The sequence below is a fragment of the Falco biarmicus genome, chromosome 13 (assembly GCF_023638135.1).
Source record: "Falco biarmicus isolate bFalBia1 chromosome 13, bFalBia1.pri, whole genome shotgun sequence".
Classification (NCBI taxonomy): domain Eukaryota; kingdom Metazoa; phylum Chordata; class Aves; order Falconiformes; family Falconidae; genus Falco; species Falco biarmicus.
In genome coordinates, this window is record NC_079300.1 from 27,454,841 (window position 1) to 27,474,325 (window position 19,485).

The window sequence follows — 19,485 nt, forward strand, 5'->3', positions numbered from 1 at the left end:
GTATAGATCTTTTGTATTATTTTTTTTAAATCAGACTTGACTTTGCTTTGCTGCAAAAATTACTTGTCTGGTTTTTGAAAAATGTTGCTGGGGTTCACCTGAACTCTCACCTCTGTGTGCCCTAGTCAGATCAGGAGTTTGTTACAGCTAGGCAGCAGAGCAAAACCCATATGCCTTCTGTCCTCTGCAGAACTGTGATTAGTTTTTCTCCATATGAGCTGGCATATGGGAAAACCTGTAACTGTGCCAGCTACTGGCTGATTCAAATAACTCATTGATTCTGCTCTGTATTGGTCAGGCTCCGTTTTTTGTGCTCTGCAGGATGTGCTATTTTGCAGGATTTTTGCCAGTCCCTATAGCTTTTTCTATGTTTCTTCCGCAGGATGTGGTGCCCGTCATAGTCGATTACTGTCTCTTACTCCAGCGCACGTAAGTCTGAATTTGCAAGCCTGTCTCCCAAGGCAGACCACCAGCCCATGTAGTTCTGAGTGCTGTCTCCTATAATATCACATGGTTTAGAGGAATCGTATCACATCATCGTCATATCATATATCGCATCATGGTTTAGAGGAATGCGTAGAAACTGATACTAAAGTCAGGGCACTCAGTACTCAAAAGTGTGTCTTTAATTTTCATTGATGTGTTGTATAAGAAATGTTTGTTTCAAACTGTTTCCCCCATACCATCCCCTTAAAAAAGAAGCCGCCTTGATAGATTTCATCATCATTTCCCCTCTAACAGCAGGTTTTTTTGCTGCAACATCCGTTAGCTGATTTATTCTGTGCTGCTGCCTGTAACTTGCATCAGTATAGGAGCTGAACATGGCATTCAGCTCCTGACTTTGAGAAATACAGATAAAAACCGGAATTTAATTTGGAGCCCTCAGAAAGTATCTAAGTAAGGAGATTTTAATAAGACTATTTGATAACTAAACACTTCTTTCCTCCTAGGGATCTATTATTTAACCAGATATATGATAAGATGAGTGAGAATTCTGTAGCTAAAGGCATCTTTCTGGAGTGCTTGGAGCCATACATCTTAAGTGATAAGCTGATGGGAATCACAGCTCAAGTGATGAAAGACTTGCTGCTTCACTTCCAAGACAAGAACAGGTTGGAAAATTTGGAAGCCTGCATTGTGCATATGGATATCACCAGCTTAGACATACAGCAGGTGAGCTGTTGTACTGCGTACTGTATTGATGTCCTCTGAATGAATGGCAGCATTCTCTAGTCGCTGATGCAAGCTTCTTGTGCTTTTAAACGCAGCATAGCATGTGGAAAACAAGTTGTCACCTTTCAACAGACAAGACAAGGTGGTCCAAATAATTCATGCCTTTTGTTCACTGATCTGTAACAGAACTTAGCCCTGTGTCCCTGGGATCAAATTCAGTGAATGTGGGAATTGCTCAGCATGGCTGTGCCCATCCTGTAACGTGCATGCTCCTATAAACACCTTTTGCTCCCCCAGTTCGTTTCCTGGCACAGGTTAACGCATCAGCAGCTGAATGTGTTGGAAACTACAGTTCATCAGGATTAGTGTGACAGTCTTTCCTGTTTTGAGTACCTCGCCTAACGTCAAAGGCTGCAGGAGCACAAAAAACACCTGGAGTTGCATTTGTCAGTTTGGTGCCTGCCAGCCTGCTCTGCTCAGGTGCTTGCTCTTGCATGACACACAGTTAGTGGATCGAGGAGGTGTTCCTGCTCAGTGGTCCTGTTTTCCTTGGCCAGTGTTTATTCCGACAGCATGGCTTTCCATTCCAAGGAGGAAACTGCTGGGGAATTTGACAAAGTGATTCACTAATTCAACCAAAAGGCAAACTAGTCCAATCAAGTGTTTTGATGAACTGATATTTTTAATGGTTTTTTTATTCCTTAACCTCACACAGGTTATGAATGTTAGAATATAGACAGCTATATTATGTTTGCTGCATGAGCAATAAGCTGGATACTGCCTTTAGGGGTTTGGGGTCCTTGCAGAGACTAGTTCTGCAAGTGGAAGTTCTCATTCTGCTTCAAATCATACTGTCGGGTGATGCAACTGCAAGGGCAGAGGTTGAATTCGAGCGAGTGGGGAATGAGAAAACTGTGAGCTAAGCGCAGCTGTATACCTACATTGTGCTTTGTTTGCCTTGCAGGTAGTTCTTCTGTGCTGGGAAAACCATCTCTATGATGCCATGATCTATGTCTACAACAGTGGGATGAATGATTTCATCAGCCCCATGGAGGTAGGAAGGATGCTCAGTGCTATGAGTTGTTACTTGTGTGTTTAGCACGTTCTTTCTGAGAAACAGCATTTCAAACCCAATGCCTTATCTTCTCATTCAGAGTGTATATATTATTCTTTTTTTCCTTTTCAAGGGGGAAATCTTGTATGATATATGCAGTTTATTTGACTAGATGCAGTAGAGGAGAAAAGTAATTTGTAGTTGCTGTGCTTTAAACCACAAATTTGCCTGCTGAGGTAGCAACACTCTGCAAAGTTAGAGCAGGAAATCTAGTCATGTTAATAAAATAAGCATGAAACAAAAGCAGCAGACGAGAATAACACGATGATTTCAGAAGACTGCGTTGCAAAACGGTCTGCTAGCAGCTTTGTTGCTGGTGGTGAGCCTGGCCAATGTGGTAAGATGTGCTGAGAAAGCACCAGCTTTCTGCACAGCGGGATTAATGGGGCTGCAGGCGTGAGAGGTTCTATGAACACCTCATGCTTTTTGTCCTTCATGCTTGCTTCCTTTGCTGACACAACAGGACATTAATATGTTGAAGAGTAATGGAAACAAAGGGTGAACATAGCTGTGTACAGAATTCAGAAAAAAGGTAGAAACAGTCCTTGCACTGAGGCTGATGTTGCTCTTGGTGCTTGGGTGTGGTCTGGTGTTTTTGTGGTAAAGCTGAAATAGAGAGCTGGGTCCATGAGAGTGTGAAAATCTTACACTGGCCAATTTTGAGCCGTTAGTTCATTTGATTTTTCTCAGGAAGGAGACTTTTTAGGTGTTCGTTTTTTTGAAAAGGACTTCTGGAAACCTGGCACTAATTGTATGAGTGCAAATAACTTTTCCTAGAGTTTCCTAGGGAAAAAAAAATTTCCTAACTTTTTTTCTAGAGCCAAGTATTTAGACAAGTACCTCATTCTAGCTACCCAAACTAAAGGCATTCTAGTGACCCTGCTAGGCAGGCTGAAGGTTTGCGTAATCTCTGTCGGCAGAAGGAACAAGAAGTGGAGCTGGTCAGTTATGCTCTGACTGTTACTTCTGGGACTACTGGAGACTGCTCTTTTGTGTGTGTGGCCTGTGCTTAGGGTTAGATCTGGTGGAGTGAAGGCTATCTTTTCATAGGTCATAACATCAGCTGGGAAAAGCATCCTTTGCCCCATTTTGGTGTCCTCTGCACCTTTTCATTGTAAGACATGGTGAGAAAGCAGATCTGTGGGGAAGATGCCCCATTGATCTCTGCTTTAAAACCACTCAGACTCTGCTTTGAGATATTCCAGCTGCTTGAGCACTGCCTTCTTTCTTGTTACAGAAGCTGTTCAAAGTCATTGCTCCTCCACTGAGTGCTGGGAAGTCTCTCACAGGTACACAATTTCCTTTTAAGGGTTTCCAGTTTTGATTAGAGATATTCAAAACATCAAATATCACTTCCAACAGAGGGATGCAAAAAGGAAATACATATCCACTATCAGGGTCTTGGAGAACAGAAAAGTGTTCTAGTACTATTTGCTGTGTGTAAAGCTGCTCAATTTACTGTGTCTAAAAAACTCTGCATGTGTGTCAGATGAGATGTTTTGCTAACAGCTGGGAAAAAGAATTGCATCTCTGTGTATTGTCTTGTGAAGAAAAGGTGACAAATAATTTTTGTTTTGTAGATGAGCAGGTGGTCATGGGCAACAAGCTGCTTGTATATATAAGGTACGGTCCTTTAGAAAGTGTGTGAGGTGTGGCATAGTGCTGGCACCAGATTTTTAAGTTGCTGTAGCTGTGTAATCTTACAGTGTGTTTCAAGGTATGAGAGGCTGCGTAAAATAGCAATGGCTACTTTGTACAGCTGACTTTACTTTGTCAGCTTTACATTTAAAATGGCTTTAAATTTAAAAATGGCTTATTGTTACGCATCATTTGAGTGGATAAAGTTGGAGACTTAAAGCTCATTACTACTGATATGCCAAGACCATGCTTTTATCTTTAGAATTCGGTTAGAGTGAGTTCTTTGTCCTGTGTGTGACACAGTGCTCCTTGAACAAGGACTCTGTAGCCTGGAAAGCTGTATTTTAACCCTTTCTGCCATGTCTTTTGGGATAGATGTACTCAGTTGCTGCTTACTATGTTGCCTGCCATTTGCAGGATGTCGTTCTGAGATTGCACTGTAGTGATTAATTAGTGAATTGCTTTTTCTGGAATCTACTCAAGATTGTGAATGTTAGCTTATGCATTACTTCTGCTTCCCAAAATGCAAGAGTAAAGATTTTTGTGAGAAATACTGTTTCCTCATCACTTTTCTGCTGTGGAGTAGCATACCTTGGACGCAAATTCATGCAGCACGTTACGCATACACATAATATTGTATATTAACAGCAGTGCTGTCTGTAATGCTTGCTTTCACAATTTACAAAATAAATTTGTTTGGCTTGTTTTAAGACCATCCTGAAAACTAACTTGAAAATAAACTGTTCTCCTCAATCTGTTTAATGTCAGGATGTATGAAAAATGCCTTTCTCCTCCTTTTCTATAGCTGCTGCTTGGCAGGCCGTGCATACCCACTGGGTGATATTCCTGAAGATCTGGTACCTTTGGTTAAAAATCAGGTGAGCAACCTTGTGGAAGGAAACTTTCCCATGTCAGGTTTTTAGAAGCAGCTGTGTATGTCTTATTTCATGGGTTTCTGATAGAAAACTATCATCAATCTGATAGCTGTATCCTTGTGATATGAGTGTATACCACTGTAAATACCAAATACATTTTTAAAGAATGAAATCAAACAGTTGCCGCAATTTGAACGTTTAAACTTAGTATTTTTCTTTCAACTGTAAGTTGGGGTGTGGCAACACAAAGTTCTCAGTGGCACTCATTTAGATATTTTTTTTTTTTTCTTATTCTCTACCACAAAGTTGACAGAAATTTGTAGCTGTCTCTTCTTTCTGAACTTGACTGTGACATGTCAAATACGGGAGGATCTCCCGCATTTTCAAATGCATGTAACAGGGGATTGGTAAGAGTGGAAAGTGAGATAACATCACAGAACATTAAATATTCCCTCCTCTTTCTGGCTGTTGCTGAAAGTTCAGCTTGTGTTGGAGTTTTCCTGCCTTGGATATTACATCTCTTCTCCCTTTGGATGGCAAAGCATAAAATTGAGCACAGTTTTCCATGATGAAGGTCCCATTAGCTGCGTTTCTGTCAGTCTTTGCCCTGGTATCCTGTCACCGTATCTTCACTTCTGAGGCTTATCCAGTCTTGGGTATTCAGGACACAAACGTGTCTGTTCTCTAGGTGCAACTCGCATGTGCAGGGTGAATGTCTGCCCTGCCACTTAAATCCAGATCACATATCCACAGATACTAAGTAAATGGGTAGATGAGGTGGGATGTGCCACCACTGTATCCTTGTGATATGAGTATATACCACTGTAAATTTTTATTTGTAAATATAATTTACATATTTAAATATAATTAATTATATTTAAATATAATTCATTAAAGAATGAAATCAAACTGTTGCTGCAATTTGAACGTTTAAACTTAGTATTTTCCTTTCAACTGTAAGTTGGGATGTGGCAACACAAAGTTCTTAGTGGCACTAATTTAGATATATTTTTTTTAGATATATATATTTTTTAAGTAGTACCAGGTAGAGTTCAGTAGATAGACATGTCTCTACTAAGTAGCTCTTTGTTGTGAGTTTCTTTGCTCTTGATTTTATGGTTATATTAGTGCATGTTCATACTCATCTCTTCATCAAGATACTGTGTTTGCTGAAGATAAATTTCTGGCCTTGTGATAACTGCAGGTTTTCAGCTGAGGTCAAGAGTGTGTTGTTATCGAGTGTTCCAGGCTGCATCCTTGTACCCTTGGCTCATGGAGTCAGCCAGCTACCTGTTCCAGTGGTGGCTGCTTTGCCACTTCACGCAGGCACGTGTGGGCAATTGGTTGCCAGAGCTACTTAATAGGTTCAGGGTGCTGTGACACATATCTCCTTAGGTTTATCTATCTCAGGAACCCCTCTTGAGAGTCTGCTTCGGCAGGAAGGACATTCTGGGGGTCACGGAACCGGGAAAGGGTTTAATGTTAGGTGTCTTTTGGTATTTGGAGGGGAAGGAGGATGTAGTTGGTTCTGAACTTAAACTCCTATATCCTAGCATGTGATTCCAGTTGGTGTGATTCCAGCTTTTTGTAAGGGGATTTTGGGGCTGGCCTGCAGCTTACGTTCCTGTTGTCGCTAATGTCTATGACTATCTGAGGTTTGAAGCTGAGGTGAATCTGTGATGGCTGCGAGGTCTGTGATTCAGGCTGTTTGACAACTTCTTCCTTTATGTCCTTATTACTGCCTCTTGCCCACAGCACTGAAGGGAAGACGCTTTCCCAAAAGACTATTCCACAGCGATGCTGTTAGGAAAGACAATTTCCTTTTCTGCTAGTCAGTGCCACTTTGAGACAACTTAAAAGGTAACCAGTTTCTTCCTTTTCTTGAGAAAAGGCATAAAGCAACCTGTGGCTTGATATTTTCCAGTCCTGTGACTCTGTTAAGATTGTCTGCTTCCTCAGTCTGTTACAGCTGTGGTTAGGAGGCACTAGGCTGGTACTACATTCCTTCCCATCCACTCACCCTGGCCATCCTTAGTTTGGGAGAGTTGGCCCTGAGCGTGTGCAGCCATTCTGCTTATATAAGGCAGGATCTTAGCTGCTTCAGAAAAGCCTGTATCGATGTTTGTAGGCTCTGAAGCGTCTTGTTTTACACCCTGTGGGCTGAGCACAGGCTGACACTGTGACCTGACGTCCAAATTGTCTTCCCGGGTCACTTTAGGAACAGTGGCTGATGCCCTAAGGTTTCTGTGTGCTGCTATTATCCTGTGGCAGTGCAGGCTTACCCTGCTGTCCTCCTCTGGGACAAGCTGTGGTTCTTGAGCTCCATCTCTTTGTGTTGCTCTTCGCCAAGCTGTTCAGTGGACCTTCTTTGGCTCCCTGGATTTATCAGTGTCCTGAGTCTGCAACAGCAGCTTTCACATCAGGAGAAAAAGCCTGTTCGGTCTGGATTGTCCGACTGCAGCTGTTTCAAGGCAGCAAGTACTATTGCATGTGCCTTATGTATTTGTTCGGGACAGGTGTGAGCATGTTCTTGATTTCACTAGTTAAATCCCAGTGAACTTATGGCAAAAGTATGATGAGACATGCATGGTGGGGTGGGGGCCGCTTTTCTTGCTTTTTTCTTTTTTTTTTTTCTTTTCTTCTTTTTTCTAATCCAGAGCTTGTAGCTCTGGGTTACTGCAAACCCTTTCCCTCCAGGGTGTGCAAACCAGACTGCTCTGCTTTGCTGGCTCAAGCACTGGGCTGTTGCCCCCTCCCGTGGTCCTTACCAAGTTGCCCCCTGCACACTCCAGAGCTGGCACAGCAGCAGGCTGTGGCTTGGGCTCCGAAGGGAAGCGATAGCCCAACCAGCAGCAGTAGCTCTGTGGAGGAGCCATCAGCCTCTCCTTGTTACGAGCTCTGATGGTGTTCCTGAGAGCTTGGCTTAACACCCTTCTGTCTGGGTACTTGGCTCCCGTCTAGCTGCAGTCTGGAGGTTTTTTGGCTTTGTTTGAAGAGTTCCTAGCTGGCAGGTGGGTATCGGGTTTAAAGAGGCCAACAGGGAAGGCTGTGGGTCTGAAAGTCAAGCTGCTAACTCCTCCTGGATTCATGGCTGCTGTGGTGACAGGAAAGTTAACTCAGAACAGGAGTAAACGAGAGAAGGTGGCACTTCCTGAGGATGGCTGGGAGAGCGTATTACCTCTCAGTTCTCCATGGGATCCCACTGTGTATCTTAACACACGCTCACGAGTGCTAGCCAGTCTGCAGGAGCCTGCTCTCTTTCTGCTGGTAGCCAGATCTGTTGTGAGTGTGTTAGAGAAAACTGGAGCTGTTGCTGCCCTGTTTGTTTCCTGGGGGGATCTAGACACCTCTGTCAGTGGTTCAGTAAAGGGAGTTGCCTTCGTTTTGAAAGACATGCTCAAACTTCAGGAACTAGAAAGTCAGTGGAGAGAATAGAGAACTGAATAGTGCCTAAGTCAGTCTTTGCAGCGCCAAAAGCTTTGTGCCTCAAAATGAGGGGGCAGATTGACTGGCTCTTCCCAAGGGAACTACTGACAAGGAGAGGAGCTGTGCCCTGGGTAAGGAGGAGTTGCACAGCTTTTCAGGATAGCTGCCAGGAAGAGGAGGGAGTTACCTAATTTCACATGCTTTGGTCTGCCAGTGTAAGCCTTAATTTTTGCTTGATCTTAAACTTTGATTGATCTTAAATGGGTTGGCGAGTCTAACAAAGGAGAATTTTTTTCCTACTAACAAGCAGCAGAGAGCAGTCAACTAAGAACACTGATGGAGTCCTGAGGTGCTTTAAAGCTTAAGCGCAAAGCAGGTAATGATGCTGCTTTCCCATGTGCTTATACTACCAGTTACCTGAAATCAATAGGAAATTGCTTGTTTGTTTGAATTTTCATTGCAGGTCTTTGAGTTTCTCATCCGGCTGCATTCAACTGAGGGATCTGTGGATGAAGAGGTCTACCCTTATGTTCGTACCTTACTGCACTTTGACACTCGGGAATTCCTTAACGTTCTTGCTCTGGTAAGAAATTGCTGATCTTCTCCAAAGAAAAGCGCAGTGACGGTTCTTTCATCATCTATGTCATGTTGCATGATCTGTAATATTCCTATTAAAAAGTTCATGCTTTAGCTAAACCAGCAGTTACTGGCTTGATGCAGAACACATTTGATATGTGTTCTATAAGATATCAGAGGATATCATAATAGTCTTTTATGTCCTTAAATATAAATTGATGAACATGACATATACAGTGAAGACTCTGGTAACACATGTAAAGCAAGACTAATGTATTTGTAAAGGGAATTTTAGTACCTACATCTTTCTCCTGTGTCAAGATTCATCTTTCTTTCTTTCTTTCCATATTTCCTTTCTAAATGTTTTGAATTTCCTCTGTGTGTTTGGACCTGTTATTTTTACCTGAATATATAAGAACTGTTTCGGTCGTTAAAAAAGAGCGAATTGTGTTTTGGAACCTGCTGCTTAGGTGATATGCACAGAACGGCCTTAAAAGCATTGTCAGCTTTGTGATGTGGCTGCTGCTTTGTGTTTGCTTGTATTTCTGGGGTTGGCAGTGGAGAACGTTCTTCCAAGGTGTCAGTGTTTTGCCTCACGCAGACTTTTGAAGACTTTAAGAATGACAAGCAAGCTGTGGAATATCAACAGAGAATTGTGGACATACTTCTGAAAGTGAGTGTGCTTAAAAGTTAACCTCCGTTGACATCTGCCTGATTATATACAATACAGTGCAGGAAAGCCTGTAATTTGGATGAGGTGTTTCCAGTCTTGCCCTGGATGCCACCTCTGAGCAGGTGGTGAGCTGGAGCGTGGATTCACCTCAGCCAAGGTTGCCAGTTGGGTATTTGGAAGTGGCGCTTCATGCACATGATATATGGGGACAGAGATATCTCCTTTCCTGCCTGTGATTTCACCTGGGTGGTACTTTGTCAAATTTCTCCTTGCTGCACTGTTAAGCTTTTTTTAAATCTGTTTCTCATTGATTCCACTCCCTGATTCTTTCTGAGCAGGAAAAAAAAGGTCCCAGGAATCCTGTGTCTGGCAGGGTGCCAATGCTCTTCCGATAAAACACTGCTCCCTGTATCTGTAAATGCTGTGTTTGGGATGTAACATACCCGGAATGACAGGCCTATCTTTAGTAAATGGGAGAGAAGAGGAATTGTGAGTTATCAGCCCGGTGCTCTAGAAATCACTTGTCATCTGCAGACTGTGTTCCTTAACAATGAATGTTCTCATTAAAAGCTATCACTGCCAAATGCTGTCTGCTTTCCCCTTCAAAGTTGTCAGCATTAATAATGAGTAGCTCCACTTGGAAGCTGTTTATGTATAAACATATCATAAGTAGCGCTTCCCTGTCACTGTCATCACCGGTAGATGAGAGCAAGGGCACCCCTGAGTGAATTGGGTGACAGTGCTGCTGCAGTAGGCTGTGTCGGAGGGGCTGAGATAACGCAGTGGTGGGGGAACTTGTGTGAGCCTGCTTGAACAGGACGTTGCTGTAAGGGTGTTAGCCCTGTGCTGGGTTAGGTCGTGCTGGTTTGTGTCTTTAGCTGCTGCCAGCAGGAGGTGGCACACTGCAGCTGTGTTCTGGAGGTGCTGGGGGATGTCCCTGTGGCATGGCATAGGCTGGAGCAGGCTGTTTACAGCCCTGCTCTTACAGCCCTGCTCTGTGCCGCTGGCCACGTAGCAAATGTCCACGGCAACAGAATTCAACCCTGCTCTTGGAGGGGAAAAGGAGGGTAATTGTGAAAAGGGCTGCAGGATTAAGAGCATCTGCAGGCAAACGATTCAGTGTTATGAGAACTGTCACTCCTTTGGTCTGGAATCTGCTCTCCTTTTGGATAAAAATAATAATAATAAAAAAATCTTACAACTTTTTATTTAAATGTGTCATCGGCAAAAAAACCCACTCAGGAAATAGCTGCACTTTTAAAATAGTATGGTCAACACAGACATTCTGCTAATGCTGATCTAAACTTTGCCAAATATATTGTCTTTTAGAAAGTCCGTATGGTTGGCCTGCAGGCTCTGTAAGGGTGCTCTTTCAGAGGTGCAATATTTTCATGGACTGACGAGGACCTAGTTTGTGAAAAACAAAGCCAAAATGAGTAAAACACTACTATTGTTTCAGTGACCTATATTTTTGATGCTGTTATCTAACACCTGTATATTCTCCTGTGTGAAATAGCCTTTTTAAGCAGAAAATGAAGATAGCATTAGCTGATGTTTCAAGCAGAGCTCTACTTGATTCCTTAATATGCCTTACCTGTCTGTCTCCACTTGTGTAAGACAGCTGTCTCACGGGGGGCTGGGACTCCAGGTCACTTTAAGAAATTAGTTGTATCTCCCAGGCTTAGATTGAGTGAGGTTATAAACTCTGAGACGCTCCGTGTCTAGGCTTTGCTAGAGCAATTCTTAGATGTCAGCTGAAAGAGTTGTTCGGGTGATGGATTTCCACCCAACTAAACCCACTGCTTTTAGAGGGGGACTCTCCAAACGGGCATCTCACTTTCCCTGAGTGCTTAGGGTTCTTTTAGAAGCATGAGACGCCAAGTCAGGACACATCACATCCTGTTTTTATGTGTCAGACAGGTGAGAAGCACTTTTCGGATTTCAAATCCCTTTTGAAGTGATTCTTACTTATTCTAGTGATAGTCCATTTTTCTGTATTTCAAATCAAGTCAGCACAGCCACAAGTTTCTCGAAATATTCATAGACTAACAGCTAATTCAGCGGGGAAAGAAACTTTTCCCCAAACTGTTGTTTCATAGTCATTAAATCAGTTCTTCTGCATACCATAATTGAAGTGGTGAGTACCTGGGGCTTGAAGTCAGATGTATGGGGGTTTTTCTCCTATAATTACTAATCTTATCTTTTTTCCTCGTGTGACGTTTCCCTGCTCAGAAGCTCTGTTACCTGTCCGGTGATCAGCACAGGCTACAGAGACAAACAAGGGATTGGAGCCCCTTCACACCTGAAAATCAGGGATATGCAAGAACACTTGAGTATATGGCAGAGAGGTTGAGCCTCTTCAGCTTTAGGACAGAGGTGATTTATCAAGGACACATCCACCATCTGTGTCTTCAGGTGGCAGAGTTAAATGCTATGGAAGGTGGTCATCTTTTGACCTTCAGGGTGGACTAACACCAGGAGATTGTGCAGATGTCTAGGGTAGGAGGGGATATGATGGTTGTACAGGGATTTCTTCTTGCAGTGTCCTGACTGCTTTCCCAAAGGCAGCTGCAGAAGCACTCACCTGTACTTTTATTTTTCCTTTTTCTCTCTAACACTTCTTAGGTCATGGTAGAGAATTCTGACTTCACCCCATCACAGGTTGGCTGTCTCTTTACCTTCCTTGCCCGTCAGCTTGCCAAGCCCAACAACACGCTGTTTGTGAACAGGACGCTTTTTGACCAGGCAAGTATTCCCTTGTGAGAGGCAGAAAAAATTGCAGCACTAAAGAAAGCATGGCTAGTGCTGTAGGCTGAAGCAATTCTGGCAGTACTGGTGCATTATAAAGCAGGTAGCATCTTGCTGGGACTTTGCTGTGCTTTCATAGCAGCCGAGTAGGAGAGATCACAAGCACAGTAAGCTCCGTATGTCAACTTGCCTGCTGGAGCTGTGTGAGAAATAGGGTTCGGTCCTAGGAGATGGAACAGCCTCTGCTCTTCCCCTTGGAATGGCAGATCCCTGTGGTCCATAGCATGTCAGGAGAGAGAAAGCAAAGGCCCATAATGACAGGAGCCAAGCTGTTTATCTTTAAGCCCTCATGAGCATTTTGGCGGCTCTGTTGTCACTTGTTACGCACAATGAAGATGCCAAAGTAAGGAGATAAGGGGGGCCAACTAAAATGATATTGGCGAGCTTATAGAGCACGGATATGTAGTTGGTAATTTCTAGTTCGTGTGGCTGCTATCCTTCTCTGCTGTTTGAAGTAGGCTGATACGCACCAATGCATGCCTGAAGCTTGCACAGGTTAAGCTCGTATCCCAGCCTAAGTCCCAGAAATTCCTGTGACAGAGGCCACCGCTTCAATGGCTGCAGCAGTTGTGCTTTGATGATCATAGGGATATATGAACACCAATAAAAAACGAGTTACAAAATACATGTCCCTTGTCATGATTTAAGACCAAAGAAACTCTGTGGAGGCGAAATGGATTTGGTTTCAACAGTTTAATTACAGATATATTCAATTTCATTAATTATGAAATTAATCGTTAATAAAAATTATTTCCTGTTTTTCCGGGAGAGATGGCACTGTCTAGGAGAGAAGTCAAGAGGGTCAGTGTAGTGGTTCCATCTGTTTGGTGTATAGCCCAAGGCAGGGCCATGGGGTCCCCCGAGTTCTGTATTTCCTGGTTTCCCCAAAGTTTGATTCTAGATCCTGGTGCAGAGTCATGGGTTTCCCGCCCTGCAGTCTTTCAGCAGTTTTTGGTTACACCAGAATTCTTAAGTGTCCTTAGTTATGGGACCAAGGAGAGAGTACCTCGCAGATGGCTAGTACACTCAGATAGCACCGTTGCGTTCTGAGTTGCGGTTGCTGCTGTTGTTGCTCACGGCCTGCTTGTTAGGTTTGTGCTAACGGCCTTGCTCGGCAGGCCTGACTCATGCTAACTTCTACATCCTTGCACAGGTGCTTGAATTTCTGTGCAGTCCAGATGATGACTCCCGCCATTCGGAGAGGCAACAGGTAATAAATAACCTTCAAGGGAACATTTCTTTAAGCACCAGGTATGACCGGACTGTAGAGCGGAGTTCAGCCTCGTTGGGAATGGGTGTTGGCTGAAGGTCACGTGCCAGAGCAGACACCTAGCGCAGGAGTGGTGGCCAGCAGGGAAGAATTGGGCGGTGCTGTGCTTCACTGAGCAGGAGTGAAGGGGGATCTACCCCAGCATCGCCTGTGGGAGAGGTTTGACAGCAGTAAGAACCGAGGCAGAAAAAGTCCTGGGTAAGCAATGACCTTCCTAGTTAGTGGACAATCAATTAAAAACCTGTGCAATAAGCCCTGTGTTAATACTAAATTTAACGGACCAGGAGCACTGTACTTTTAATGACACTGCTACTGCAATATAAATAACGGGTCTTCAATATCTGCAGGTCCTTTTAGAATTGCTCCAGGCGGGAGGGATAGTACAGTTTGAAGAGAGCCGCCTTATCCAAATGGCAGAAAAAGCTGAATTGTAAGTTGCTGCCTATGATATATCAACACTGCCTTTAGATCTTGTGCATGAAGTTTAAATACTGCCTTTAAATCTCCTCCAAAGCTTTTCTCCTCTACGTTTCCTGTTCCTACTTTGCAGCTGTGTTTGGGATTATTTTCCCTATGCATTCACATATGCTTCATTTAATATGTTCATATTTAGTCCTAGTCTTTCTGTCTTATCTCTACTGGGTGTTCTTCCAGAAAGCATTGTTAAGATAAGAGGGGATAAAAGCTGTGGAAACCCTTCAGCGTGAAACCCCGTGGGGCTTGATGAATTTTGGCACTTCCTATCCTAGAGCCCAGGCTTTGTTCAAAAGTATAGTTGTATATTTGAATGCTCTGCTGCTGACAGATGGAGATGACTCGTTGGGGTGAGACCCACAGGTGGTTTTAAAAGCACGAAGGGGTCTGGAGCCACCCCCGTTGTACTCATTTTAGAATTGAGTAGGAGAGACAAACACAGTGTCTACAAAGGCTAAAAATTTCCACAATCTCCTTTACAAGCTTTACGCTTCTAGAAAGAGTCTGTCATGCCTGAACAGAGCCGGCCAAGGGGAGGGCATCTTCATCCAAGCCTTGAATTTGGTTGTTCTGTGAATCAATCCACCATACTGCAAAGGACCAGAGAAACAGAAGTGCAGCGGTGGGGTATGCCATGCCCATTTTCCTCTGCCTCCTAGAAGCAGATACTGAACCAAATTTTTCAGATTCAAGAAATGCATTTTTTTTTCCTCCTTGCTTAAGAGAGTTTGACAGCCAGAACTACCAGCTCAGCTGCATCCATCTGAGCTAAAAGACTGTAGTGTGATGTTATTTAGCAGACTTTTAATTTGTTTTGCCTCAGTTGCATCTATTTTTATCTAAAGTCTCGAAATATTTAAGATATTTTATTAAAATGTGAAGGTAGGAAGCTTTGTCGTAACACCTTGAGTCATGTTCAGTGTGTTTCTTCAAATTAGTGTTGCAGATTGGCCTAGCTTAGAGCCAAGTGTGTTATAGGAATGAGGATGATCTATGAACAGCAGAACCTGTGAAACCTTATTTCTTTAAGGATTTTTGTCCTCTGCCCCCTGCCTCTCGCCTTAGTAACTCCAATTTTCTCTGTTCTGTATGATAAGTTCCCAGAAAGAGGGGGGTGATAGACTGGCTGGGCTGTGGCTGATGCTGAATGGCACATGTAAACTGGAGCCACCCAGTCTGTGTGCTGAGAACCTTAATGGAAGATACTTCCAAATGCTTTTTGTAAAACATGCTGTTTTCTTTTGAGTGCTGACAAACTGTGCTGGATTTGAGCTGCCTACCTCTGTTCTGCTGGCTCAGATGAGTGTGTTTTTCCTAATATATTTTTCATTTTAGCTATCAGATATGCGAATTCATATATGAACGAGAGCTTCGCTATGACAAAATAATTGGCTGTTACCTGCATGATCCAGTGAGAAAGGTGAGTACATCTAGTGCTCCTGGCCTTTTTTTCTTTGTGGGCACAGCAGCCCTGCCTTTCTGTTGTACTTTATCTTAAAAAGTATCCTTCTTTTGCAGTTGAGTTTTCTTACAGTCAAGGCTTTTTGTGTTCGTGTGTTAGAGAGGAATTGTCCTGGTAGAGAGGAGTTGATTTCTTTAAAGCTTCAGAGTTTTAATTTCTTTTTAAATTTAAATAATGCTAATACATAAAACCTGGGGGAGAGGTAGGATTTATTGCAGATGTTGCAAACTGTGGTACTTCCTTGTTTCTGCCACATTGGTCCCCTCTCTTTCCTCCCCCCTGGAAAAAGTCTCTCTGCCCCTACTATCTCTTTGCAATTACCTTCTGCATGTGCAAAAGTTGCGTGTCTGCCCCAGTTTGTGAGGTATTCTTTTCCCTACCACCAGCAGAAGTTGAGAGGGGAGTCTGGCAAACGTGAGCTCACCAGCTCCTTATGAAACCACCGTGCTGAAAGTTGTGTTGGATGACGGAGTCAGAAGAGAGTGAGAGAGAAAGATGGTAAAAACATACAGTACAGGAGAGCACGTGAGCTGAAGACAGTGCAGGAGAACCTGGGGGAGAGGCTAATGTTAAAGAGGAATGCAGGATTATCCTGGGAAAACTGACCTCCCCTCTGGCAGAGTGTTCTTTTCTCTGCCTGTGCTCCTAGCTGGAGTGATGTCCTGTCCTTTCACCCTGTGAGCAGGAGGGGGATGTTTCCAACAGTGGAAGAACAATTTTCGCTGACCTCAGTGCTTAACGCGTTTAACATCAATTCTGTTCCACATGGCGCTTTTTTTCTTTTTTTTCCCTGGCTTTTCTTCAGGAGCTATTTAGAGACGTATAATCTGGCCTGCAGATAACTTACCCTGACTTGCTGAGAGAGGACTAGCCCTGAGGTTGTCCTAAGACTGTTTGAAATGCTCTCCCTTACCGAAATCTAATGCTGTTAGTGGCGCTGCAGAACATGCTATACCATCTGTGGTTTTATGCCTTACAGGAAGAAGTTTTCAACTATATTCACAACATCCTGTCCATGCCTGGCTACAGTGCTGAAGAAAAGCAGTTGGTGTGGCAGAAAGCTTTGGAACATATAGAGGTACAGTGCATCCTAAAGCCGTGGTACCTCAGCTACCGGTAACTCCCGTTGGATCTGCCTAGTGCTGTTCTGTAAGCAGAAGTGTCGCAATGTTGAATCGCAACTGTTTAGAAAAGCGCTGGCTTTTTAAGGCTTAGTAGTCTCATTAATATAAGCGCATCTTTTAGATTCAGGCTGGCTTCCTTGGTTTCCTGGGTGCAAGTATTGCTCTTTGGATAATGGAACCTTATCAGGTCCCCTGATAAGATGACTGATGCTGAGTGTGTGCTGTGTAGCAGGGAAGGGATCCATTAGCAAGTCTTTCATCTCATGAGTGTGCAGCAGCAGCAAGGTCAGGACGTTGACATCACTGACCTCACAGTTGGTGGTATCAAATTCCTCATCTTCCAGTGATAGCAGCATTCAGCGTTGGTACCCCGGCACTTCTAACCGGGGGAAAGATGGGGTCATGACTTCTACTGTCAGACGCAGACTGTTGCTAGACTTCACTAGCTAATAACTTTTTCCCATCTCTTCAGTCTCTTTGCTTCAGGGGGTGGAGATGTGTCTGAAATAATTGTCCAGTCAGTAGACACAGGGAATCCATACTATCTCTAGTTCCTGTAAGGTGGTGTCAGTCCCCTCCAGTGTGATCTGGAGTTAAGCCAGGAAAATAACTCTGTCTATGAAACAAGCAGTCATGCACTTGCCCAGACTACCTAGCAGAAAAGAGCCACAGAATTCTGTATCTGGTGAGGTAAGCAAACAATTACTGCGTACTTCTGAAAGATACAGAATACTTTTAGCCTCTGCCAGCAGCTGCAAGTAATGCGTGACTAATGAGAAAACGGACCAAGAGGGAAAATGAATCGGAAGACGATAAACAGAAATGCTGGAATCCAGCTGTATGACACGCAGCTTGCTGAGCTCACACCCACTCTCCAGATGCGCTTTCAGGGAATTGGTGGTGGCGGTGGTGCTGTGGCTGAGCAGGCCTGGCTCATTACTGCCTTAGCAGAGCAGCCGTGGTTCCACTGTGCTGTCCCAAGTTGAGCAAACTGCTGTCTGCTGTGCTGCTTCCTTGTCTGCTGTGTTCTTCTACTGCATCCCTTTGCTTGTGGTGGTATATACAGCCCAAATTGGCGTTATGAGTGAGTCAGCCTCCTGCTGTAAGCCTTATTTTGTGTCTTTATTAAATTACAGCTAGGTCTGCTTGCTGGGTCTCTTCAGCCTGAGGCCTTGACAATTGCTATTGCATGTTTGGGTATCTCAGGACAAATTAGAAGAGCCCCGGGTTGCCCTTCCTGATGTTTCTCATTGTGTTGTGTACTGGTTTTGATAGGCTTGTCATAGGCTAAGGCTGCCAGCTTTTCATATTGAGTTGTCTGGTTTTGTTTCCTCGCTCTGGAACCACTTCTTGATTACTGTGCAGTGTCAGAAATGTGCAGTGCCAGCTTGTCAGAGCTGCATACTTTTCTGGAGTTGGTAAACAACAGAAAATATTCCTCTCAACTTGTCCATGGCCATCCTTAAAAACAGGGTTTCTTGCACTGTTCAGTCAGTCTCATAGCCAACAGCCAGCTGCTTTTTGCAGCTTCCTCCACAAAGCTCCTGGGCAGCTCACGGGTTCTGTAAGTTGCCGATCGCGGGTGCTCTCACTGAGATGAACTTCCTCTTCCCTTTCGGCATCTTCTGTTTTCCAGGCCCGCTGAATAGTACATACAGTTTCATGTGGTTTAGCAGCTTATTGGCTGCTATGGGCTTTTGTTCTTTTCTATTGCATTAATCCTGCTCTCAGACATTCAGAAAACTTAGTGGTAAATTACACTTTACCAGGGCGATGCTGTGATTTCAGGTCTTTTGAAGAACTATCCTTTCATCTGCTGAGGTATGAAAATAGCAGACCAGCCTCTTCAGTTGAAACTAGCACTGTCTACAGAGGCTTTCTTGGTGATCATCTGACAGAAAGTGGGTTTGTAATCAGTGCCATACCTTATTTTCTCTGTCATCCTACATAGCTGTTGTTTCTTGATGTTCATCTTGAAAATAAAACCTAAGGCTTCTCTTCAGTCAAAATGCTGCTTGTGATGGTCACTTTCTGTCCTCAGACTGACACGCCTTGTGTAAGTACTGTCTCCTCCGGGGCTGTCTGCCGAAGGAGTACCGTGTTTGCAAATTGTTCGTACCTGGGAGAGAATGAAAACCCAAGCCCAAAACCTTTTGGCTGTGAGGATCACGCTGATTCAAGAGCTGCAGCCAGTTACAGGGAGGCTGGGCCAGCCCCTTCCAGCCAGGCGGTCCAATCCAGCAGCCCTGCAGACCAGGGAGGCTTTGTTCAGAGAGAGAAACAAATGAAGGCAGTCGCACTACATCCCTTCTGCATTCCTCTGCACCGCTGTGGCTAAGATCATCTGGGTCCGTTGGATTGCCCGGCCTTGTGGGATGCAGGGGTTGTGCTCCTGAATGCTGGGGAAGCAACTAACAGCTGTGGCCCACGCAATAAATCTGTGGGGTCAAGCACCACAGAGTTGCTTTACATATCCAGTATGGCAGGCAAGTTTTGCTTTGGAAACCTCACAAAATGCATCTTCTATGATAGCTCTTCTTTAATGATCGTGGGGGGCAGTCGTGCTCTTCCTTGTTGTTTCCTTCCTTGCCTTTGTCCTGGTCTGTTGGTGGCTGGCTGAATTTGGTGCCTGCTACATCTCTCCAGAGACCAGGCTAAGACTGAGTAACTTTTTCAGATGTATTTTTTTTTCTTCCAGTTGTATGTTTATGATTTTTTTCTTTCTTTCCCACTATAACAGTTGTTTTTGTTTAGTAAAGCAACGTTTTCTCCTGCTTAGCAGGGGCTTTTGGGAAGGGTTCCCAAGTACCCAATATTGGTTTGAAGCAGTTGCTTCTCATTTATTTGGAAGCATTAAAGCAAAAATCTCATG

General features: G+C 43.9%; 1 protein-coding gene across 2 annotated transcripts in view; it reads left to right on the plus strand.

The window, feature by feature from the left end:
• The window catches only part of VPS8 (VPS8 subunit of CORVET complex), an 85,510-nt gene that overhangs the window by 32,295 nt on the left and 33,730 nt on the right, over positions 1–19,485 (plus strand). For both annotated transcript variants that reach the window (XM_056359191.1, XM_056359190.1), the window contains exons 20-32: positions 383–429; positions 951–1,173; positions 2,138–2,227; positions 3,525–3,576; positions 3,868–3,910; positions 4,731–4,803; positions 8,690–8,809; positions 9,404–9,475; positions 12,101–12,220; positions 13,437–13,493; positions 13,901–13,983; positions 15,363–15,447; positions 16,469–16,567. In XM_056359191.1, coding sequence (XP_056215166.1) covers positions 383–429; positions 951–1,173; positions 2,138–2,227; positions 3,525–3,576; positions 3,868–3,910; positions 4,731–4,803; positions 8,690–8,809; positions 9,404–9,475; positions 12,101–12,220; positions 13,437–13,493; positions 13,901–13,983; positions 15,363–15,447; positions 16,469–16,567 — 1,164 coding nt within the window. The remainder of the gene's footprint in view (positions 1–382; positions 430–950; positions 1,174–2,137; positions 2,228–3,524; positions 3,577–3,867; positions 3,911–4,730; positions 4,804–8,689; positions 8,810–9,403; positions 9,476–12,100; positions 12,221–13,436; positions 13,494–13,900; positions 13,984–15,362; positions 15,448–16,468; positions 16,568–19,485) is intronic.